General features: G+C 38.6%; 1 protein-coding gene across 1 annotated transcript in view; it reads right to left on the bottom strand.

The window, feature by feature from the left end:
* The window catches only part of PCSK1 (proprotein convertase subtilisin/kexin type 1), a 43,987-nt gene that overhangs the window by 16,191 nt on the left and 4,584 nt on the right, over positions 1-23,212 (bottom strand). The window contains exons 3-9 of the mRNA XM_043594052.1: positions 20,750-20,860; positions 18,646-18,792; positions 17,284-17,360; positions 11,878-11,966; positions 8,763-8,935; positions 7,501-7,713; positions 4,905-5,005 (exon numbers count right to left, since the gene is read on the bottom strand). Coding sequence (XP_043449987.1) covers positions 4,905-5,005; positions 7,501-7,713; positions 8,763-8,935; positions 11,878-11,966; positions 17,284-17,360; positions 18,646-18,792; positions 20,750-20,860 — 911 coding nt within the window. The remainder of the gene's footprint in view (positions 1-4,904; positions 5,006-7,500; positions 7,714-8,762; positions 8,936-11,877; positions 11,967-17,283; positions 17,361-18,645; positions 18,793-20,749; positions 20,861-23,212) is intronic.

Here is a 23,212-nt window from a genome sequence, read left to right on the forward strand (position 1 = left end):
TGCCATCCAACATTTCCTCTCCCTTGCAGGCCTGTGGGAGGCAGTGTAGTATGTAGTAGCAGATAGCACAGGATTTGTGGTCAGACAGATCTGAATTTGAATCTGCTTTTGGGATCTTGGTTACATTTCTCAACCTCATTAAGCCTCAAGTTCTTCTTTTATAAAATGCAAGTAATAATTTCTTTTTCAGAAGGCTGTTGTAAGGGCTAGAATTAGTATTGTATACAAAGAGGTTAGCACAGTGTCCAGCTCATAGTAAGAACCTGACAAATACTGAAGGTTATTATTCTTGATAAATTTAGCCCACAGTTGTTCTCCATAGTTATTCCTTGAGGAGTGACCCTTGGTTAAATGATTTATCCCAATCTTGATTGTCTAGAGGCACTTTTAGAAATTCTGCCATTTAACAAAAACAGACACATAGACCAATGGAATAGAATAGAAACCCCAGAACTAGACCCACAAAAGTATGGCCAACTAATCTTTGACAAAGCAGGAAAGAACATCCAATGGAAAAAAGACAGTCTCTTTAACAAATGGTGTGGGGAGAACTGGACAGCAACATGCAGAAGGATGAAACTAGACCACTTTCTTACAGAATTCACAAAAACAAACTCAAAATGGATAAAGGATCTGAATGTGAGACAGGAAACCATCAAAACCCTAGAGGAGAAAGCAGGGAAAGACCTCTCTGACCTCAGCCGCAGCAATTTCTTACTTGACACATCTCCAAAGGCAAGGGAATTAAAAACAAAAATGAACTATTGGGACCTCATGAAGATAAAAAGCTTCTGTACAGCAAAGGAAACAACCAACAAAACTAAAAGGCAACCAATGGAATGGGAAAAGATATTTGCAAATGACATATCAGTCAAAGGGCTAGTATCCAAAATCTATAAAGAGCTCAACAAACTCCACACCCAAGAAACAAATAATCCAGTGAAGAAATGGGCAGAAAACATGAATAGACACTTCTCTAAAGAAGACATCCAGATGGCCAACAGGCACATGAAAAGATGCTCAATGTCACTTCTCATCAGGGTAGTACAAATCAAAACCACACTCAGATACTACATCACGCCAGTCAGAGTGGCCAAAATGAACAAATCAGGAGACTATAGATGCTGGAGAGGATGTGGAGAAACGGGAACCCTCTTGCACTGTTGGTGGGAATGCAAACTGGTGCAGCCGCTCTGGAAAACAGTGTGGAGGTTCCTCAAAAAGTAAAAATAGGCATACCCTCTAACCCAGCAGTAGCACTGGTAGGAATTTACCCAAGGGATACGGGAGTACTGATGCATAGGGGCACTTGTACCCCAATGTTCATAGCAGCACTCTCAACAATAGCCAAATTGTGGAAAGAGCCTAAATGTCCATCAACTGACGAATGGATAAAGAAATTGTGGTTTATATATACAATGGAATACTACGTGGCAATGAGAAACAATGAAATATGGCCTTTTGTAGCAACGTGGATGGAACTGGAGAGTGTTATGCTAAGTGAAATAAGTCATACAGAGAAGGACAGATTCCATATGTTTTCACTCCTATGTGGATCCTGAGAAACTTAGCGGAAGGCCATGGGGGAGGGGAAGGAAAAAAAATGGTTAGAGAGGGAGGGAGCCAAAACATAACAGACTCCTAAAAACTGAGAACAAACTGAGGGTTTATGGGGGGTGGGAGGGGTGGGTGGGTGATGGGTATTGAGGAGGGCACCTGTTGGGATGAGCACTGGGTGTTGTATGGAAACCAATTTGACAATAAATTTCATATTTAAAAAAAAAGAAATTCTGCCATTCAGAGTTTCTGAAATAATCATCTTGGTGTAGACAATTGAATAGAGTTCAGAAACCTGTCTATTTGAGAACAGATGTCTCACTAATTTCCATGTACTTTGTCAGGACGTATATAAAATGTAAGCTACAGTATGTTTATCTTATTGACGATTGAATCAAAATGAAAGGAATTAAATTCTTATTATATGCACCATGGATTCCACGTATCTCTAATATTATGAACGGTGTGAGAAGCTCATGGAACCCACAAACCATTCCTTCAGAAAAGTGCCATACACATACTCATAAGCAATTCTGCATCTAGTTTCAATGAAGTTCATGAACTGCTGGTAACTCATTTATGTTATTTCATAGCAACCCATGAAGCTCCTGCTTTAAAAATATTCTATTAAAAATTAACTGAAGTTAATGAGGCTAGATCATTCTTAGATCATTTTCTTCTTGCACAGAAAAAAGTTTGAAATTTTAGAAATCAGAGGTTATAATTTTAATTTTCAGTTCTTACATGAAGTTAATATCTGTTCATTGAGATAGGTGTTTCTACTATACTGGTCACTAGACAAGGATGGGTTAGGCCTGGATACTTCTATTTACATGCATCTGATAAGTGTTGGGTAGAAAATAATTAAAATTTTAAGGATAATTTTTTTATAGCTTCCTGGAACTAACAGCTTATATTCTCAAATCACAACTATCATCAGCCTATTTCACCATCTGTGTGAAACAGCTTGCTTTCATTTGACCTTATTTTCTTCGACTCTGGATGTTCCACCACCAACTTCAGTAATTCGTGTTAGATGATACCTTCAATTTTCAAAAAGGAAGAAATTTGGAAAAAAAAAAAAGATCTAACCCTTCCCTTTTAGAGCTAGTAAATTGAACCCTCAACTGGAGATTAACTTGCCTAAGGTAGGGATATGCCTAGAACTTGAAGCCATGTGTTCCTTGAACTTTTGAGTGCTTAGATTATTTTTCCTTGAATTTGGGTTGGATCTGCTGATGCGAGTCTGACCTTGTGTTCATAGATTCTGCCTTCTGTCCATTCCTCTCCTGTTACAAGTGAACTCAGATTCTCAATGCAGCTCTTCTGCTGGGCCCCAGAGCTTCAAGTTTCCCTGTTTCTGACTGAGCCCCTGGATTTTCTCTTCCCTTACCAGACATCATCCCAGTCCCTCCAACTAGGTAAATTCTTGTGCAAAACTTCCTAGGCCTGTCTTGCTTAGCCACTGTGGCCATCTCATTGCTGAGATACCACGACGAAACCACAACTTCACAGGTGGCCCCAGGGCTCCTGGATCTACATTGGACTTTCCAGAACAAATACTTAGCAACTTCAGAGTTTTTCCAGCCATGGCACAGGCCAAGGTGTTCTATTTTTCTGCTATTATGAACCTCATCTACTGAATATGATGTGAGGGGAATGCTTTGTTCTTTCTCTAGAGAATACAGATGTTCTTCTATGATAACCTTCTTATTAGGAAGGATAACAGTAACTTGCAAATTTAACCACCTCCTCTATCATGCAACCAGAGCACCTGACTTGATATTGAAAGTTTTCTTGCCACTAGAAAGCAGAAACAAGGACAGATAAAAATCTGTAGATACACACTGTGCAACAGTTAGATTTTTTCCTCTGTATTAAGAGTTGTACTATTGGGTAACCAAAATGAGGAAAAAAATAATGCCAAATCCTTTTTTAACATCATACACTAAAATTCCAGGGGAATTTAGAATTTAGATATGGCAAAGGAATCATAATAAAAGACATATAAATAAATGTTAATCTAATTTGAGGTCGTAAATATTTTTCTGAGCATGAAAGCAAAGGAAAAAGTCTTAAAGATACTGACAAATATAGGTGTATATATATTCATTTCATTGCAATAAAAATTACATATAAGTAAAATTAAAAGGTAAATGTCAAGCTAACCAAGCATTAATAGCTTTTCTAAACTAAGGTCATAAAACAAAATCAAGGTCATAAACAAGCAATCACAGGTGATAAATGGCCAAAGAATATAAGATATTGAGCTTCATCACTAGTGAAATAAAAGCATATAAAGTTGAGATACCATTTTGCCCTATTAAAATAGCAAACATTTTAAAAGATAATAAAAGTAACTTTGGTAAGGAAACTCGCACTTGGACACAGTATTGATGGTAATGTAAAATGATATGGTCTTTCTAGATAGTAACTTGTCAGTATGTAGCCAAATCATTAAAACACGCATGCCCTTTGACCCAGAAATTCCAATCAGGGGTGTTTATCCTGAGGAAATTATCAGAGATAACAACCAATATTTATGGACAAGAGTGTGTATCTAAACATGATTAGATGACTTTAATATAATTTGCATTTATATAATGGGATACTACAAACAGATAATTCTGTTTTTAATTTTCATGTTTCCTGATATGTTAGATCAGCTCTAGGATTGGTTTATATAATCTGAAAAAAGAGGGATGTTTTATAAGCTTATTGTTCCTAATACTGCCCACAGGAAATTATCTGGACAAAGTCTTTCCTGGTGGGGACAAACAGAAGTGAGAAGGCCTTGCAGCTAAGTGGGAGAAAAATTGGGAGGAAAGCATGAATTTTTAAAGGTCAAAGAACATTGATTTAGCCATGAGAAAGTGCTCTTAATATATTATAGGGTAGGGGTGCCTGGGTGGCTCAGTCGGTTAGGCGTCCGACTTCAGCTAAGGCCACGATCTCTTGGTCTGTGAGTTCGAGCCCCGCATCGGGCTCTGGGCTGATGGCTCAGAGCCTGGAGCCTGCTTCCGATTCTGTGTCTCCCTCTCTCTCTGTCCCTCCCCCATTCATGCTCTGTGTCTCTCTGTCTCAAAAATAAATAAACGTTAAAAAAAATTTAAAAAATATATAGGGTAGATTTTAAAAATTACAAAATTACGTGTATACTAAGTTCCCAATTTTGTAAGATAAGTGTGTGTGTGTGTGTTAAATCTACATGGAGATGTTAACAGGAAGAGGACTTATATTTCAATAGTTTTCTAAGTTTCCTACTGTAAGCATAATTGAGAAAGCAATATATGTTATTAAAAAGAAGGAGAGGCAATAAAGGTGATTAGAAGTTTTCTGGGCCTTACTTGGCTTCCAGCGCCAGAGCGAAGATGCCAGCAGCCAGGGGTGCTGAGGCTGAGGTGCCCGTGTGGGTCTCTGTGCAGTCATTGTGCAGGTCGGCACTGGTCTGGGTGGCATCCGGAAGGGAAGAAATGCAGGAGAGCATGTGAGTAGTGTTCTTCATCCCTGGGGGTTAACCATACTTAAGGCTGCATCTGCTACGATCAGGAAACTCAGCTGATTCGATTCCCTACTTCCTCTGTTAAACTATAGGCGGATGTTTGCCATCTGCTGATATTTTAGTTCACTCTCCTCTATATACAACTTGTGTATAATTCTGGCATCAAGATGCCTTTTCTGGGGATGAAGTACTCCCACTATGAATATTTTCTGAGATTCCCAAACGAAATACTGTCTGTAAAGAAGGGACAGTTTCAAAATCACTGTGAATCATGCTGGCCCATTAATCATCAGGTCCATTGTGTTTAGTCTGGCATATTTAGAAATTCTGCTTCATGCAAAATTCCCATTTGCCTTCAAATTGACATCTGACTGTCTCTTCAGCACAAGGATGTAGAGCCATTCTGATTTTGGCCACTTGAACTACTTGCACAAATTTGCTTAGTATGTATGTAGTGTGCACTCACTGTTGATATCATCTGATGGCCATGAGTTAGTGTCCATATTTGCACTATGATGAAAATGGTGTTTTTCAAATAAATGAAAGGTGTGTCAGATTCTGATCTGGTTACAAATTGTAAAACTGCTACTCAGTAGATGTGTCCCATGGGCACATGGTTTCCCCATCTGTAGAATGAGGTTGACATTTCCTGACTCATATTCTGAGGATGAAATGAGATCCTGTCTGTGAAAGCATTCTTACACAATATTACTGCACGTAAGGAATTACCCAGGCTAATTTTATCTTAATGAAGAGGTTGCCAAGACTGAAGGGAAGAAACCAAAAAGACTTCCAATCAGTCTGCCTTAAGGACCATAGCATTGCTGGTTTAGCAAGTAGTCGGGCCAAAGGATTACTAAAAAGACACCCACCCAGGCTCCTGCACTATCGTTTTTAGCTAGAGATTTCAATGTGTGGGAGGGAGGTGTAAAAAAATAATTTGTTCTATTATCACCTCCTTTGGCTTCCCACTTTGAGTCGCTGAATTTCTCAAGTTATGGTGGCTCTGCTCCTTAGAGGGCTGCGGAAGCAAGGTTGTCCTTTTTCCCTATTGACGCAAGTAAGCCCCCAGAGATGACTGTGCTGAGGAAAAGGTTTGCGTAAGACAAAGGCTATGTTATTGCAACCATCTCAAATAGAATCCACCAGCTGTCTCTCCTATGGCAGATTTACCTAAGGAGAGAACTTTACAAAGATGGAAACTCTTCCTCCTACTTCACAGCATAATAGCTCAGATGAGGGACAGTCTATGAAATGGTGACTGAAATGTGTAACAGGCCACTTTCTGAAAAGCAACTTTAGATACCCCTAGGGACAACAATAGTCAGGGACTCTGAATATAAGTGGGATACATGTCTGCTATGCCTCTTTCAAAGGCTATGAAATATACCTGTCATAAAGATTTTCTGGGTAGAATATCACCATCTATTATTTGAGTAATTGAATATAAGGGCACGAGAGGGAGGCCAATGTTTCAAGTTGAGGCTAGATGTTTACTGTCTAAACTAGAGTAAGTTGCAGAAGCAGGCAGAGTTCCAGAATAGTGATCCTGTATGGAAAAGAGAACTAGCAATTTTTTTTTTGACGCCATTAATATGAATCTTACACACATTCCAGTGTCTAATTATCATGGGGTTCACCTACAATCTAATTGAATCATGACCTATTATTTCATAGAGATTAGAATTTAGATACTTTAGCTAGATGGTTCTTTCTGTATCAGGAGTTAAAATTTGGGACCATACAGTTTAAAATTAAAAGTACTTCCCTTTGTTTGCAAAGCCCCCGAATGGCCCTTCATCACTGTGCCCTTGAAGGGAAATCCAATAATTGCCCTTGGCAGTCTGACTCATGGAAGTGAAGGCACAGCCAAGTGTGGGCTGGAGATGCTCTCTGAGCATATAACCTTCCTGAGCTGTTTATTCAGATGCTGGGAAGTTCATCTCGGGGGAAATTTAGACCGTTATTTTCCTGCAGGTTATCCATTCATAGGAAACATAGCTATTGTATGTTCTGTATTTTTATCATCTGCTAAAGGGCATGTTAGACCATATCCCTGCTATTAAAGGATCAATAAGTACAAGGGTGGTGAAGCCCCTACAACCCTGTAATCTCCTTTAAGGCTGTTCTCAGGGAGGCATCACACAAGCAGAATAGATATTTTGATTCTTGGCTGTATGTAATGACAACTTAGTGGCTTCCCAGGGCTGGGTTTAAAGATGACAGAGAGGCAACATCATCTTGGCAGAGGCATCATTATCCTTGAGAGAGAAAACTCCCCAATAGATGCCAGCCTTTCAGGTGAGCAAAGTGTGAATCTCCCCAGCTGAGTCATCAAGCTTAAGCCAAGCAATTTTACCAAAGGTACTGACCAAAGGATCGTGTTGAATGCAAGCCCTGCTCCCCTACCTAAGCAGAGGAGTTAGACAAAAGCAACATACGATTCGCTGGTCGGTGTAATCGCCACTGCTGTATGAGGTGGCCAGGGTGGAGGAGCACTTCTCAGCATACCAGGGAGACAGGCCTTGCTGGGAGGCGCTGCTGATGGAGATGGTGTAGATGCTGTCTGTGTAGCCGTCACAATCACAGTTATCTCCCTGACGTCCCCCGTTCCCAGAAGCCCAGACGAAGATGGAGCCCTTTCCTTGTCTTCCCTAAAAGAAAAGCCAGACTATATCACATCTATCATCTGTTGGGATCACTGTCACATCCCCATAAAATCCCCAACAAATACATGCATGAAGTTCCCAGAGACATTTATTTGGAGTCTGTTTCAATGCCAGGTGCTCCAGCGTCCGTGCTGGAAATCTCACAAGACTTCATATTACAAGCCACTGGGCCATGGCTCTGCTAGTCCTCCTTCATCTGGGCCCTCTCTGGGATGAGTCAGTGAGTGCTTTTCTCTCTTTCTTTCTTTCTTTCTTTCTTTCTTTCTTTCTTTCTTTCTTTCTTTCTTTCTTTCTTTTCCTCATTGTAAGGATTCACAATCTGGCCTTTAGCACTCGCTTGTATTCTCTCACTCTTTCCTTGGCTTATGTTGCTGCGTTTGAATCTTTGAACTTCCTCTCTTTCTGCTTAAATCTTCTGGCTGACTGATAGAATGACAAAATCAGACATTATTCAGATCTGTTTTGCAGCTGCATTAAAAGGGACTCTTCAGTTGAAAGAAACTCGTCAAGGCTACTCTTTCTATGACTTCTCAATTTGTGCTCTCCAAAGTTTCTACTTTTGTTTTATCCTGTGCAGAACAAGGCCTTAGAATCCTGGTAAGAATGCGGTAAATGGAGCAACACAATCAAGGCACAAGTATGTACCAGGCACATACAAAAGAGGAAGTAGCATGTAGCTATATTTAAGGATGTGTCTCTAGAGATTTGAAAGAAGTCTGGGTAGTAGTTTACCTAGTGTAAAAATCTTAAAGCAGCAGAAAAATGAGAAAGGACATATTCATAGTATTTTTTAAGTAAATGCTCTAAGAGTAATGAATCTCTGTTGAATGTCAGACCCAATTAGGGAAAACTCCCTTAACCCTTAAGTTCCATCCCTCTGAAGAATGATTTGGCTCTCTAAATGCATTTCAAATTGTAAGCAACAATAAGAAATTCAAAGCCATTTCTTTTGATATAAACTAAGTGTTCTTCCCTTTCCTTCATATACAAATGGCCAGGTTTCATTTCAGGTAGATCTATATTAAGTATCTCACCTGCTTAACACCAAATTCAAAAGCCTTCTGGGCTAGTCGGCCAGGCCCTTCCACAGTTTTCCCATCATCATTAGGGCCCCAACTGGCACTGTAAATATCCACATGTCCGGGATTGAATCCAATTGAACTGGCTTCAATAGCGTCAGTCACAATGCCATCCAGCATTCTTATGCCTAAACAGAAAGTCAAACAAAAAACACATAAGTGGATGTCAGCATGAACATGTAGAATGGCATAGTGGTCTTAATATTCATTTTATAAAAGACTCGCAAAAGAGTTTAAAAGAAGGTAACCACTGCATGTCTCAGGTGCCCATGACCAGGCTACTATGAGCACAGAAGGAAGATACAAGTCACAGTGTCCATAAACTTTGTTATCTTCCCTTTGGAAATAACTATATGCACTAAGCAGTGGCCATGATTGTTATTGATTACAAAATACCTCCCCTCCATTCACTACCTCAATAACCTGAAAATGACAGGATAGTTTTCAGAAGGAGCCAACAAACAGCCCTACCTTGACATGTCTGTTCATGACTATACCACAAATAACTGTTGCCCATCCTGTGCTGTATGAAGGATTTTGTATGGAACACTGTGCAGCTTGAAAAGATCTACCCACAATAGGAAACTAACAAATAGGGAAAGAGCTCTTGTTTCTAAGCACTGATTAAAAATAACCCAGAGGCCATTCTTTTATATGTTTGCTAAGAAATATTTTCAAGGAACATGCTTCCTTTTCTTCTAAATAATCTCAAGGATGAAATCATTGCCATGGATTTTGCTCCTAAGGGGGAATCATTTTTCATCAGGAGAAGGCAGACATGGTAGTTCTTTGTGCTTTCTAACAGGCTGTCACGCATTATCAGACTCATGTATTCAAGAGCCAGGAAGGCAAAAGCAATTGAGACAAATACGAGCAGCTACCTGGTTATTCCTGGCTTCAGGCTGATAATGTAGTTAACTGCACAGCCTTAGATTTGTACCCCATTATTCACTATGGAGCATAGGTAAAAGAATATGTAATTAACATAATTAGCTAAAGTCACATTGATTAAAACAAAGTTATTTGAAAATTTATTTTGGAAAAAGAAAAATCCCAGCTGTACTTACTAGCTTTGTGATCTTGTGCAAGCCACTCAACTTCTTGTGCCTCAGTTGTTTTTTTTTTTTTTTTTCAGTTTTAAAATGGGGATGATAACAGATAGCAGCTTACATGCACTGAGGATGTACTATACGCAGCTAACATTCTACAGGCCTTGAACATATGGACTCTCTTCTATCCTTTTGACAACCATTTAAGGTAGATGCTATAATTTTCCCAATTTTATAGGTTGACTGTAAGAGGCACAATGGCTTGCTCAGGATCATACAACTTGATATTGGGGAGCTGAGAGCTGAATCCCAGAAATTTGGCACCTAAAATCAACCTGTTAACTAACAGAATACACAACCTACAATGTATTATAGGATCAGTGATGGACATACAGTAAGTCCCTAATAAATGAAAAGTATTATTAAAAAATGCATTTGGGACTAGATCACCAAAGGGTGGAATAATGAAAAAAAATCTCAGTAGACTTGCAATCGGAAGTCTTGTGTTATGGTTCTACACTGCCACAAATAGCTGTTACCTTGAGAAACTTGTTTCTGATTACTCCTCAATAAAATGAAGGGATCAGAAAATTCTCTCAAAAACTATAGCTAGATAGTACATCATCTTAAAAAATGAATTCTTTCTCTAAGTGATTACCTAATTTGTGCCCCTGTCTTCATTTTCTTTAAATTAACATGGCACTTAAAAAGGAAAAAAAAAATCCCATGGCATTTGACTATGCTAGTATCAAAGAAATCAGGAATGACGCAAAGTTTAATAGTATGCTATATTAGTGATTCATTATCCATGCCAGGATGTGTATTTATTTGATTTCTAAACAGGAAATCATAATCAAATTCAAGGCATCCTCAGGTCGAGTTTAAAGCAGTTTTACTATCATTGGCATGTTCTATAGTTGATCTTTTTTTTATAGCAGTTTTAGAAAACAAACTAAACTCAAAGTTTGTAACCTGCGAAAGACCAAGGTAAGGACAGTGAAAAGAGGAGAGAGAATGTGAGCCAGTGTAGGTCTACTGTCCACCCTTCTTCACAGGGATATGGACCTCACCAATGAGTTCTCTTGCCTTCTCACTGGGTTCAAGCAACAGGCAGGAGAATGGGGGGTGGGAAGAGAATGGGCGACTCATTCCCTGGGACATTCCTTGCCTAGAAGAAGCTCTGTTGTAACTCAGGGCTACAGCTCCTGTACAGTGGTTCTCTCCTATGGCCACAGCTTTCTCTCTACAGTTGCCACTGACCTCTCCTTTCCCATGCTCCTTTAGGCCCAAAGGTCATCACATCTGCTCTCATTTATTAGCCTTTGTTGGCTTCCCTTATCTCTTTTTTTTTCAAGTTTTTATTTTAATTCCTATTAGTTATATTGTATATTATAATATACAATATATAATATAATGTATATTGTAATATACAATATATTATTGTATATTAAGTGTATAATATAATAATGGCTTCCTTTAAGTCTTACAAATAATTCCTTTATTAAACTGCCCCGATGGAACTTACTGTATATTTCCCAATAGAGGCACTGACTGAAACAGCTAGGGACTCTAAATCCGTGCTGTCAAAGATAACCTTTGGCTTCTTCATAAAACAAGCACGTATTCATTTATGTTTTTAAGACTGTTATTTGCTATGAAATGAAGAACTACAGAATTGAGAGGCAGGGAAAGTCTTTTCCTAAATTTACCTCCTCCTTCTGTTCCTTTAGCACGTACTCAATAACAAACCCTTGTAAATTAGCACACAGAGAAAATTAGATTTGGTTCAAAAGCTTTTCAACATTTCCATTTTTCTCCCCACAAAGATGTACAGGCTGTATTCGGCTATCATTTTTTAGGAATCTAGATCCATTGATTTGTTTGCAAATCCTGCAGCACATTCTACATGGAATTCACTTCTTCTTCTGGTTGTTGAAAGCCCCCCTTCCCACCTCATTTACACCAAGTGATGCAAGAGTCAAATTGAAGTGCAGAACTGTAGGAGCAACCCTCTGCTTTACCTCCGACTTTGGAATTGTATGCAACTCCGACCCCACACTTGTGATTATTTGCTTGCATGGCAATTTCTCCTGCACATCTGGTCCCATGTCTGAAGATTAAAAAATAGATATTATAAAACATAAGTGAGGGCAAACTGTTGTTTGCACACGAATCCATGGTACATGGTCATATTAACTTTTTTGTCAACCTTTGTTGCTGGTCTCCTTCCCATCAGTATTTGTTGAAGTGCAGGTATCAGATGAAAGGGTACTGGAGTTGAAGTATGTGATTCAAATTCCAGCTTCTGCCACTGACTAGTGGTGTGACCTTAGGTAAGTCAATTGTCCTCAAGAGTATTGTTGCAAACATGTGAGATACTGCATGTATAGCACTTAGAATAGTGGCTGGTATAATATAAGAATTCAGGAAGTGTTAGCTATGGATACTATCGTGAGCAATTCTGACACTTTTAGAAATCATGGTTTCTATTCCATACTTTTTGGTGAAGTAGCTCCTCACTCCATCCCTAGTGACCTCCTTGGATTAGGTTATTCTGACCAGTCCTAGTAGGCTAAGTAGAACAGAATTCTCCTCTTAAGCCCTCTTCCCTTCCTCTAACCATATACTACCAAACTAAAGCAACTGAGGGTTTTCTGGTACCAAGAGGAGTTTGAGATTTTAATAGGACACTCCAGGCTAATTGGGAAACCAGGGTTCTCCTGTAACTCTGATTGGGGCTGGAAGCCTGAAGAAGACTGGTTTTGTAATCAGGCAAAGAGGGTAATTTATGATTTCAGAGTACTTGGAGGGAAATGTCAATCTCTAAAACAGAGCAGATTCTAGCATTAAAACATCAATTCTGAAAATGTGGGGATAATAATCGTCCTTTCCCACCATGACCCTGACCTCAGGAGGGTCAATAAGTCAAGAGAACTTTAATGTGAATTTATTTCATGACGTTACTGCATTTTGGAAGCAGTGTAAAGGCTGTTGATACTTTGGAGGAGCTAACAGAAAAGAGGGGAAAAGTTAGCTCTGAGCAACTCTGTCAACCAGCTACTTTTAGACACTATTATAGTAGACATCTATTTTGCTCAGCATGGAATATAAAAATTTGAAATTGACTATCCAAAATAATTCTCTTTCATGTATCTTTTATTCTAAAGTACCAAAGATCATTTCTTGGTCTCCTTTTACTAAATGATATTTCTGCTTCTTCATGTTAATACTGGATAGGAATCCTAAGTCAGAACAATATAATTATCTTTTTTTTTTAATTTATTTATTTTTGAGACAGAGAGAGACAGAATGTGAGGTGGGAAGGCGCAGAGAGAGGGAGACGAGAGGGAAACATTGAATATAAAGCAAGCTCTAGGCTCTGAGCTGTCAGCACAGAGCCCAATTTGGGGCTCAAACTCACAAACTGTGAGATCATGACCTGAGCCAAAGTCCCACACTTAACCGACTGAGCCACCCCGGTGCCCCTGTAGTTATCTTTAATTCGAGGTCTTTCCTAATGTAGCAGATATCTGCCACTTTTTTTTTTCCTAGCATTTTGTCCTTTTTGGGAATGAGCTCTCCCTCACTCCTTTTGATTCTCTCATGAGGCTCCTCTTCCCAGACAGCTTTCAAGGATTGTTGTACATTCCAGGGAAGAGAATTCTAGTCTTTCTCTAAATTCTTCAGCTTTAAGTTCCATGTGAGCCATGTGGAGCTTGCCACCAGGCAAGATTTCTTTTACTTTTTGAGAATGAAGCTAATTGGAGGCAAGAGACTAAGAGATGGAGACAGTGATTGAAGTCCTGACAGCATATTATTTGAGCTCCCAGATCTTGGAATGCCTGAAGCTAGACCATCCCTTGAGTAATTTTTTTTTTTAAATGCCCATTTTACTTAATCTTTGAGTTAAGATTCCCTCACTTGCAACTGAAAGTGTCCTGACCGACCACCCATGCTCTGAGAAATGTGTGCACACTGAACACATAAAAGGAAGCTTATGCTTTGATGGATTAACCCTCTTTGCTTTTGTAGGAGGAGAAACTGAGTTGTCACCTTCTGACAAGTGTGTTCCTAGAAGTCCACCACCTGTGTTTCCATTTACACAGAATGGGAACTAAGGCCAGGTTAGCAAAGTCTCTGGCCTGAGCCAATAGAATCCAATTGTTGGCAAATATTCCCAGCACAGCACCTCTGTCCTAAAAATGATACACTGTGACACCACCTATTATTTCTCTCTCCTTGTGTACTGAACATTATTTTCTTGAAAGGTCCAGTAGGATCATGGTACAAAAAAGGGTAGATGTTTTTCCCTCCTCTTGCCCTCACTTCCCACCTCCACACTTTTAGAAAAAGGGAAGGCTTTATCAAAGTGGTACTATGTCATTCTTTGTAGACCTGCAGCTTTTTTTCTTTCCTTAAATTAGGCTCTGAGATAAAAGAACCCTTTATTATCTTAGAACAATGGTAGTAACTGGCATTTAAACAAATTGATTTTTAAAAAATTATTCCACAAGATAGTTTAAAGACTAATATTATACTGGTTAAAACATCCTTGTCACACATGTTATTTAACTAGAAAAATAATCTGTAATTGGTATTGAAATTTTGAATATAGATTCATGGCAGCTTAATAGTAAGAGTTACCTGTACTTTTGGGATTTTATTATTTAGTGATTCCTCTTTTGATTTGCAGAGGAGAATTCAAATGCAGCTTCTATTAATCTCATTTACATAGTAATAAAGAAGAGCAGCAACACAGATAGTTTAGAGAGATAATGCCCTTGGAATTGGGAGATAATAGGTCTCTAAATGATATAAAGTCCAAGGCAAAATGGAGCCATTCATTTTCTAAACCTAAGGGATTTATTTCTGACAACATGCTAGAAGGGTAACTCTATTTTTTATTATACCTCTTGATAAATGATAGGAATGCTACCTTTTTGGTTGATAGTCAAGAGGACCCTGAGAGATAGTTACTTATTGTGTCATTTTCAAAGAGCAGATCCTGAATTGGGTCAGAAAATTGACTTGTCTCTGCTTCTGCTCCTCTTGGATATTATTCTTGTCATGCTGATTTCTTACTGGAAGGGGGTCTTAGTTTCTAAATGAGAAAACTTCATCGTCATCATCATCATCAAAACAAACACAACTTTTTCTATGTACCAGATATTATACAAGCCAATTACCTATATAAACCCATTTAAACACCATAATAACCCAACAAAGTAGATACTATTATTATCCCTTTCTAATAGATGATAAAACTGAGGCACAAAAGAAGTTAAGTAATTTGTTCAAGGCCATCCAACTACTAAGTGGCAGATCTAATATTTAATCTAAATCCAGCTGCAAAGCCTATGCTCTTAACTGTTTGGCTATGTCACACTAACTCTGTGCTGTGTGGGAGGTCCATGGCAGGCTATGCTCTAGAAACTCACGGGTTTTTAGGCATAAAATAATTACCATCATATGGGCAACTTCTTTGAAGGCTTTCGACCTCCATGAATTAGGGGAAATGTGGCTATTATAAATGCTGGATATGAGACTCCTCCTTTGTAGGGGAGGGGAAAGGGCAATCTGAGTCCCTCTTCTCATGAGTAGAGAAACTCTAGAGAATATCATTTCACCAAGTATTCAGCTATCATGCAGCCACTACACAATTTATCATCCATATTGGATCATGGGGCCAGACCTAGAGTATGCTGCCTAGGAAGAATGCTGACACTTCCAGCTAACAGTCTCCTCAGCTGCACCCATATGGCTGAGAGAAGATTTCTCTTTTGGTCTTGACCAAGGGGGTGGAAGGAGAGTTGTCATTTTTACTTCATTCTAAGAAGGGTGCCCCTTTCTTCCAAGAAGCTATTGTTCATTTCCTCAGGAAGTTCCTTTCAGGAGAGTGGAAAGCAAGTGCATTATCACCCATTTGGGGAGATAAAAGTGCAAAATAGAGGCAGAGAGAGGTAAGTGATTTCCTAAAGGTCACTTTCTATACTGATAATTGGCAAAGCAATGACCACCAGCCAGGCTAATATTACAAGATCATGCTCCAAAAGAGCACATATTTCTCCTGGCCCTGTACTGTCCTGGCTCAGAAATATAGCTCCAAGTTTGTCTGGGGTCCCTGCCATAAGTTCCTGAGATATCTCACTTTCTTCCGAGGGCACCCATTGTGGTTCCTGTTGTATTGAGATGGGAATATTTTAACTTTTCAGCATTATTTGCAGTTAGCACCTTTAAGAAATAAACCCTGGAAGTAAATGGTACTGAAAGAAGCAATATCTTGGAACCTTCCCCAAGTTTCCCCTTTTCTCCAAGGAGGAAATATACACCCAGAAGTTGAGGCCAAGTCCATGAGCCTCAGCTCTCTTCCTGGTGTTTGTTGAACTTCTGGAAAGGGGATATAGTCCGAATAGTCCGAAAGAAAGAAAGCCATACAGAGAGAAAAAAGAACCACTTTATGTAGCATCTTTCCATCCCATTTGTAGCAACAAGCCCTGATTTTGCCTTGGCTTTGATCTATTTTGGTGCAAGTCTCTTCTCCGTGGAGCAAATGAAGAAGAAAGTGTGAAAGTTTTCCTGAAGTTATGAAGATAACATGTGCAAAGATGAGTTCTCACATGGCCATGGACATTTGAGGCCACGTGGCTAGAGGGTGTAGTTTTTTTGCAGCTAGGAAAGAAGGTTAGAAAGTCTCCTGGCTCTGGGTTTTATCTGGCCTCTTGCTTTGGCAGGTCTGGCTCTTGGACTCCCTCATCACATTGTGACTGCTACAGAGAATTATTTTAGGAGTAAGAAGGTAATTGTCTTTCTCTTCCCTTTATTTAGAATCTGCAGCAGAAACTCTGGGAAAGGTTACTGACTAGTCCAATGCCCCAGAAAACATGTTGGATTTGAGAGCCAGGCCTCAGAGTGTATTTCTGTTGTCTGATATCTGGCTTTTGTTGTCTGATATGCTTTTCTGAAGGAACTGACGAGCATGGCTGTGGCCACTAAAAGAAGTCATGGGGAATTGTTATCTTTGTCTTCTATTTTTATTTTCACAACTAACATCAAACATGTTGCAAATAGTAAAGCATTCATTGATGGGGTTAGGGAGGGTAGGCTGGAGGATTTTACTCTTTATGACCCAAACATTCTTTCTAAAGCCATAACTATACAGTGCCATTTGAGGGGAACATTTTGCAACATAAGAAGAAAGTTTAATTGAACTATGGTCCTATAAGCCAAAAGAAATATAAAAATAGAAGCATTGGTTTCTGTTTTAAAAGGAACAAAATATTATGATATGGATTGGTATGCATGAAAACTTTTCTGAGAGCTGAAATATGGTTCATATTTATTGTATAATTTTCTCAAATGAGATAAAAGCATTTTAAAGTACTTTTTCCCCCTTCTACCCTCCCCCCCCCCAATCCACATTTACTCACTTGTTCTCATTTGTGGGATCATAACGGGGAAATGGATCATGGTCATTATCGTTAAAATCATAGCTAGCCTCTGGATCCTAAAGAGAATAAAAAATAATCCTGTAGCATCATTAAAAAAAGTTAACACCTCCCAAGCCCTCTACCCCTTCCATCCTGGCTGATAGCTCAAATTCTGCATTTCAGAATTTCTGACCCAGTTTCTGATCATTCATTATACCCATAAACTAGGCAGAGATGATATACACAGAAGAGTGAGCAAGCATACAATTAGCACTGAATGTCACCAAACCTGTATCTCATTAAGCTCATAGTATATTACAACCGGAAGGAATCAGAGTTAACTTATTTCAACTGCCTCATTTTTTAAGTGAGAACACTGAGACCCAGAGAAGTTGAATGACAACTAAGCTATAGAGCTAGTTAGCAACACTTGGATACTCATCTTTCTTATGATTACAGGTACAAATAGGTGACCGTGGGGTGGAGCTCAGGTCCACAGTGATCTCTTCAGCCTTCCCAATTACACTAAGCATCTAACTTAAATAAAGTGTGCTTGAAATTTAAGGCATGCTTCTAGGTCCCACCTCCTTTTCCAATCAGATTGCTACACTTAAACTTCTCCCATATAGGAATTCTACCACTATAGCCTCTTCTCTACACTTTCCATATCTTTTAATAATTCCTACTTTCTACTAATATTTTTCTTCCTTTCTTTTCCTTTAATTTTCCTTTGCTCTTTAGCTGGAGAATTTTGAATGAATGGAAAGGGTGAGAGAAACACATGGGACAATTTTAAAGATGAAACACTGATCTAAAGACCTAAGATATCACTTAGAACTTAACAATTAAGTAAATAGTTTTCATTTACTTATTTTCCATTTAAGATAAACTTTTCTCTTCTCTGAGAGCCATTTTTGCATTATTTGAATTTGCATGGAAGGAATCACATTCACATAATTGTACAATGTTAGAGATATTCACCTATAAAGGATGTGAGTGAGGAAGAAGACTGTGAAAAATGATCTAAGGCATTATTCTTTATTTGATTGCTTTAATGCCCTAGATACTGAGTGATATAGAGTCTGAATGGCTTTTAATAATTTAATTTGTATAGGTGCCTTCTCCCTCCCCAGCACACAAGCTTTTGTACAATCCTTGGCTCCACTGAATTCTTTAAGTGCCTACTCATACAAAAAAAAGTTCATATGTACTGGCAGGAGGGTGAGGGAAATAGCAAAACCTTGGCCCATAGTTCCTAGGGCCAGTATCCGAGAAGTCTTCCACTTGAGGAAAGGAAAGCCTTAACTATGTGTCTGTGTAGACAGCTCCCTAAGTTGCAGTCATGGGAGGGCCCAGACTCACATAATTGGCATAGATGTCTGTGTGATTCCACTCCAAACCATCATCCAGTACTGTGATAACAACTCCTTTGCCTGTGATGCCTTTTTGCCAAACAGGTATCACATGGAGATCCAGCTTGGGCAGGGATGCAGTCATCCTAGTATCTTGCTGGTAAAGAAAAACAAAGAATTGGTAAAATCATGATTTGCTTACTGCAAAATGAAAACTGAAGCTCTAGTCCGAAGACCCATCTTTCTTTTTCCTAGGGCCACTCTACTTTTAGAAAGAATGCAATTAGGTGAAATAAAAAAAATAAAGTTGATGGTAGGGCAAGTGAATCATAAGAGTGCTGTTCTTTTCCCAATTGTTCTAATGGAAAAATCATTCGAAAGGATGAATCACCCTGTGCCCCTTCTCACTGAGATACATGGCTTCTAAGAAGTTGATCCCTAAGTTTCATTCATTTATAATGATATGCTCAGGTTTTTTATCTACTAAAGTTTTATGTGATGTCCCATATTTCCATCTCTCCCCAAATCCTGAGCTTCCCTTGCCACACTGAACCTACTTTACATTGTTTGGTTGACAGTTATTCACGGATGTTTTAATAACTTTTCGGAAAGAAAAAGCAGAACCTGGAATGCCCAGGAGGCTGCTGTCTCACCAGGACTTGCAATTTAATTGCCTCTTTCCAAGTATGAGTGATTTAGAGGGTAAGTATCTATGAGAGGAGATGTGGAGTTTTCTTTTTTCAGATAAATTTTCTGATAGTTACAGTGTATGGGACTATAAGGGAGAACAGCGGGACAGCAAGGGAATAGAGATATGAGCTTGGGAAAGCATATAAGGGAGATGTTTTAGAAAAGTTCCAGGTTTCTGGTGAAGGGGACAGTAAAAAATTTATAAATAATAACAGTCAAAAAATTTCTGAATTAATTGTGCCCTGGCTGATGCTCCTCAGAAAGAAGTAGGGGAAAACTCTTACTAGGCCAATACAAAGCTGAATCACAGGAGGTTGGAACTACAGATAGATTTTTGGACAAAGCCAGAGAAGAAGACCTCTGTGTCAATTGCAAGAACAATCATACGGTGTGGTCATTAAGAGTATGGCCTCTGGAGCCATGAATTATGGCCCCACCACTGGTAACCATATGATTTTGGCAAGTTACTCAACTTGCCCTTGTCTCTGTTTCTTCATCTGCTAAATGGGTATAAGCATCGTATCTACAATATAATGTGAGAATTAAAGGAGTTAATTCATGTCAAACACTTAGGATAGTATTTGGCATAGTCAATACACAAATGTTAATGAGTTTCTTTCACTGCAATGAGCAAGTACTACCTAGGTTAAGAGAATGTCAAGAAGAATTGATCCCTTCTCCCATCTTTTATGTAAAAAGGATGTGTAACCTTAGCTTATGGTTGTCATGAAAACTTATATTTTATAATACTCTCAACAAAAGAACACTTCTATCAATATGTATGACTGCCGTAGAGTCTTAATATTAAAACAGAAGGGAGAATATTCTGCAGGTAAGAAAGAACACTTAAAATTTCTCTATTCAACACTCACATACCAATGAAGATTTGGTATCTTAAAAGCAAAACAGTTTATAAGTCTATACATCTGCATGTAGATGTCTTTTATCTCCTTGTATTCTTTCCTTTAGCTTAGCTCAGAAATTCTCACTTGTTAGCATGTAAGAATTGCCACTCAGGACCATATATAATGAATCATGTTCACTCTACCTTTTGGATGATTTAAAGGTTCTCAAGAGTAACTTTGACCAAACGTGATTTTTGCCACGATTACTGTTTTTGAACCCTTAACTTGGAAGACACAATTCTGCATTTACTCCAGATAAGCTTAAGAGAAGAAAGTAGCAACCTTTCTTCTCTTTCATAGCAGCTTTCAAAGATCATAGCTTTCATAGCAGCTAAATATCTGTGTTTCAGAAACTTTCACCTAGTAAAACGGGAGATCCAGATGATGGAAGTTCCCATCAGCCCTAATTTCCAGGTAACATAGCCTTCTGATGAATTCCCCATCATTAAAAAAATCTATTGTGCAGATTTAATAAAATAAGTATCCCAGGTCCTATACAGTCTTTTTGGAAGTACTTACCAAGTACCACTGCTGATTCCACATCGGATCATTGAAGAGATTTAGTGCTGAGTCTCTTAGAACTGAACGCTTACTTCTCTCTTTTTCATATTGTTGTTCAGCCCATATCACCTACAAGGAGTTAAAATAAATATTCATAGCAAGAAAATCAGCACTCAGATACCCACCTTTGTGTAACCATCTTCCCTTTAACTAGTTACAGTACCCTCCCCATCAGAGGTGAGGCAGCTCTAAAATGTTTTCATTTGACTACAGATAACACTGGCAGCTCAGTGAGAAGACGGGATTGCCCACTGGGCAGTAGGAGATGAACATTTCCTCTATTACAGTAAACTGTACCTTTAGGGGGAGGAGAAGGAGTCAGTGAAGTGATGATTCCCTCAAATTATTTACGCTGTGATTCCAGTGGAAGTAAAAGTTCAGACTGCTTTCATCAGCAAATGGACCATAATACCCATTTTTTATTGAGGTCTCAGAGTTTTGTAGCTGAAAATTTGTCCATTTTCATGGAATGAGTCAACAGGCTAAGAGATTCCAGCGACTGCTGTTAAGGTGCTCTTACAGCTTAATTTCTCTTTCTTTACATGCAAAAGGTAGAAGTTGCAAATGTTATGCATGACAAGAAAGGTGCTTTGTCTTTGCAAATCTGAAACTCTGGCTCCCCTGTGCTTCTGCCTCCTGCTTAAGAGTATTTAATATGAGAAACAGATCCAGGGTGATGAATGAGTACTACTGACCATGCACACTTACCATTAATTTAGTCTCATGTATTATGCATAGAGATTTGACAATACAAAAATTACCTTTCCCACATTTATGGCATAATCCTGTTATACTTGAGACCCTGAGGGAGAGGGACTGCCTTATGGTTATATTCATTATGAAGTAATACCATGCTCTTATTTCGCTGGGCAACATGACTGTTTACTACCCAAAACATTCTCTCTGTCATACACGTGATGATAGTCCAGTGTCTGGTGGGATGTTTTTAATGTGAGAACAATCTGACACGAGTCAGAATCAAAAATAAAAACTAAACCATAATTTGCAGCTAAAGAATAAAACTATCCACTAAGACTGTCCTGAATTTGTAATTAGAAAAATCTACTGCAAACCTATAATAAATATTGGGAGGTACTTGAAAGCTAGAAATTAGTCACTGTGATTTATTTTTAAAGAGTCTGTATGTTCAAGCTTAATTGTTTTGGTTTAAAATACCTCAATGCTTGGAATATACTGCCTGTCATCTGAGTTGGTCTTTGGAAGCTGGCTGCTAGGGAACAAGTACTAGTCTTTGAGGAAGAGAGTCACTTACAGTTGGAAATTTCATTAAAAGACTTGTAACGATAGCCTATTGCTGCATTACAGAGGGCTAATTTGAAAGAATATTATCCTCCATCAAAAAGAAGGCAATAAAATGAAAATCAAAAGTAATTTTTTAAAAAAATGGAATATAAGAAGAGGTACTCTGCCATCTGATCAGATAAACATCCAATTGTTGGAAACAGTGTTATGATTAATGTCATTAACTCCAAATCCCATATTAATCTCTATAAGAACAGCACAAATGGAATAGAAGAAATTGGTGGTGTCTTTCTATTATGTACATAATAGGTAGCATGTACTTAATTATAAATAATCCTTTTGATATGGGAAGAGCATTAAAGATCATCTAGTCCAACTTTCCACTACTGGCTTCTATGGGTTCTAGGATTTTTCCTAAAATAAAGTTATTCTGTGGATAGTTTTTCATAATATTATATACACTCCCTTTTTTATGAAGTTATATTGCAGACTAAATTCTTAGCTTTTCTTCATTATTCCTGAGATATTCCCCTCCAAATCAACTATTAAACAATATCTAAATAGCCCAATAGAACTGGGCTATCTGTTCACTTTAGTGAGACACTTGCAGTAATAATAACAGGTATGCTCCACTCTGTCCAATTTTCTTCTGTGAATATGAGAAGGGAGTTAGTTTGACTTCTTGTGCATTAATGTCAGGCATGCATTTAGGCAGACAAGGAAATCTCTTTCTTGCTATGCCCAAGGACTAAGCTTAGCCAGAGTCTTGGAAGTTGTCCTACTTTACAGAGCCCATACAATGAATCATCTGCTCTGGGATGGCAAAAGGAAGACTTCACTGGACAAGAACCCTTTCAAGTAATGTTGAGCCTTTGATTTGGTCTCACACATCTAGCCATTAACCTTAGTAAAGGCTAGCCTTAGGTGCATAGGAGCTGTGGGTTGCTATACAATGTACTCATACAGCATTCTTTGCCCAGGTGTGGTTGCTGGTAACCCAGGCCCAGTCATTCCTTGCCCTCATAATTTGTCTTTTTATTCTTCCTTTTAAAATTCTATCAGTTTCAGAACAAATAAAATAGCAAATTATCTCACAGGGTTTATAAATTCCATGTACTTTCAACAGTTCTATCACCTTTCTGTACTTATATTTTCTTT

The sequence above is a fragment of the Prionailurus bengalensis genome, chromosome A1 (assembly GCF_016509475.1).
Source record: "Prionailurus bengalensis isolate Pbe53 chromosome A1, Fcat_Pben_1.1_paternal_pri, whole genome shotgun sequence".
Lineage (NCBI taxonomy): Eukaryota > Metazoa > Chordata > Mammalia > Carnivora > Felidae > Prionailurus > Prionailurus bengalensis.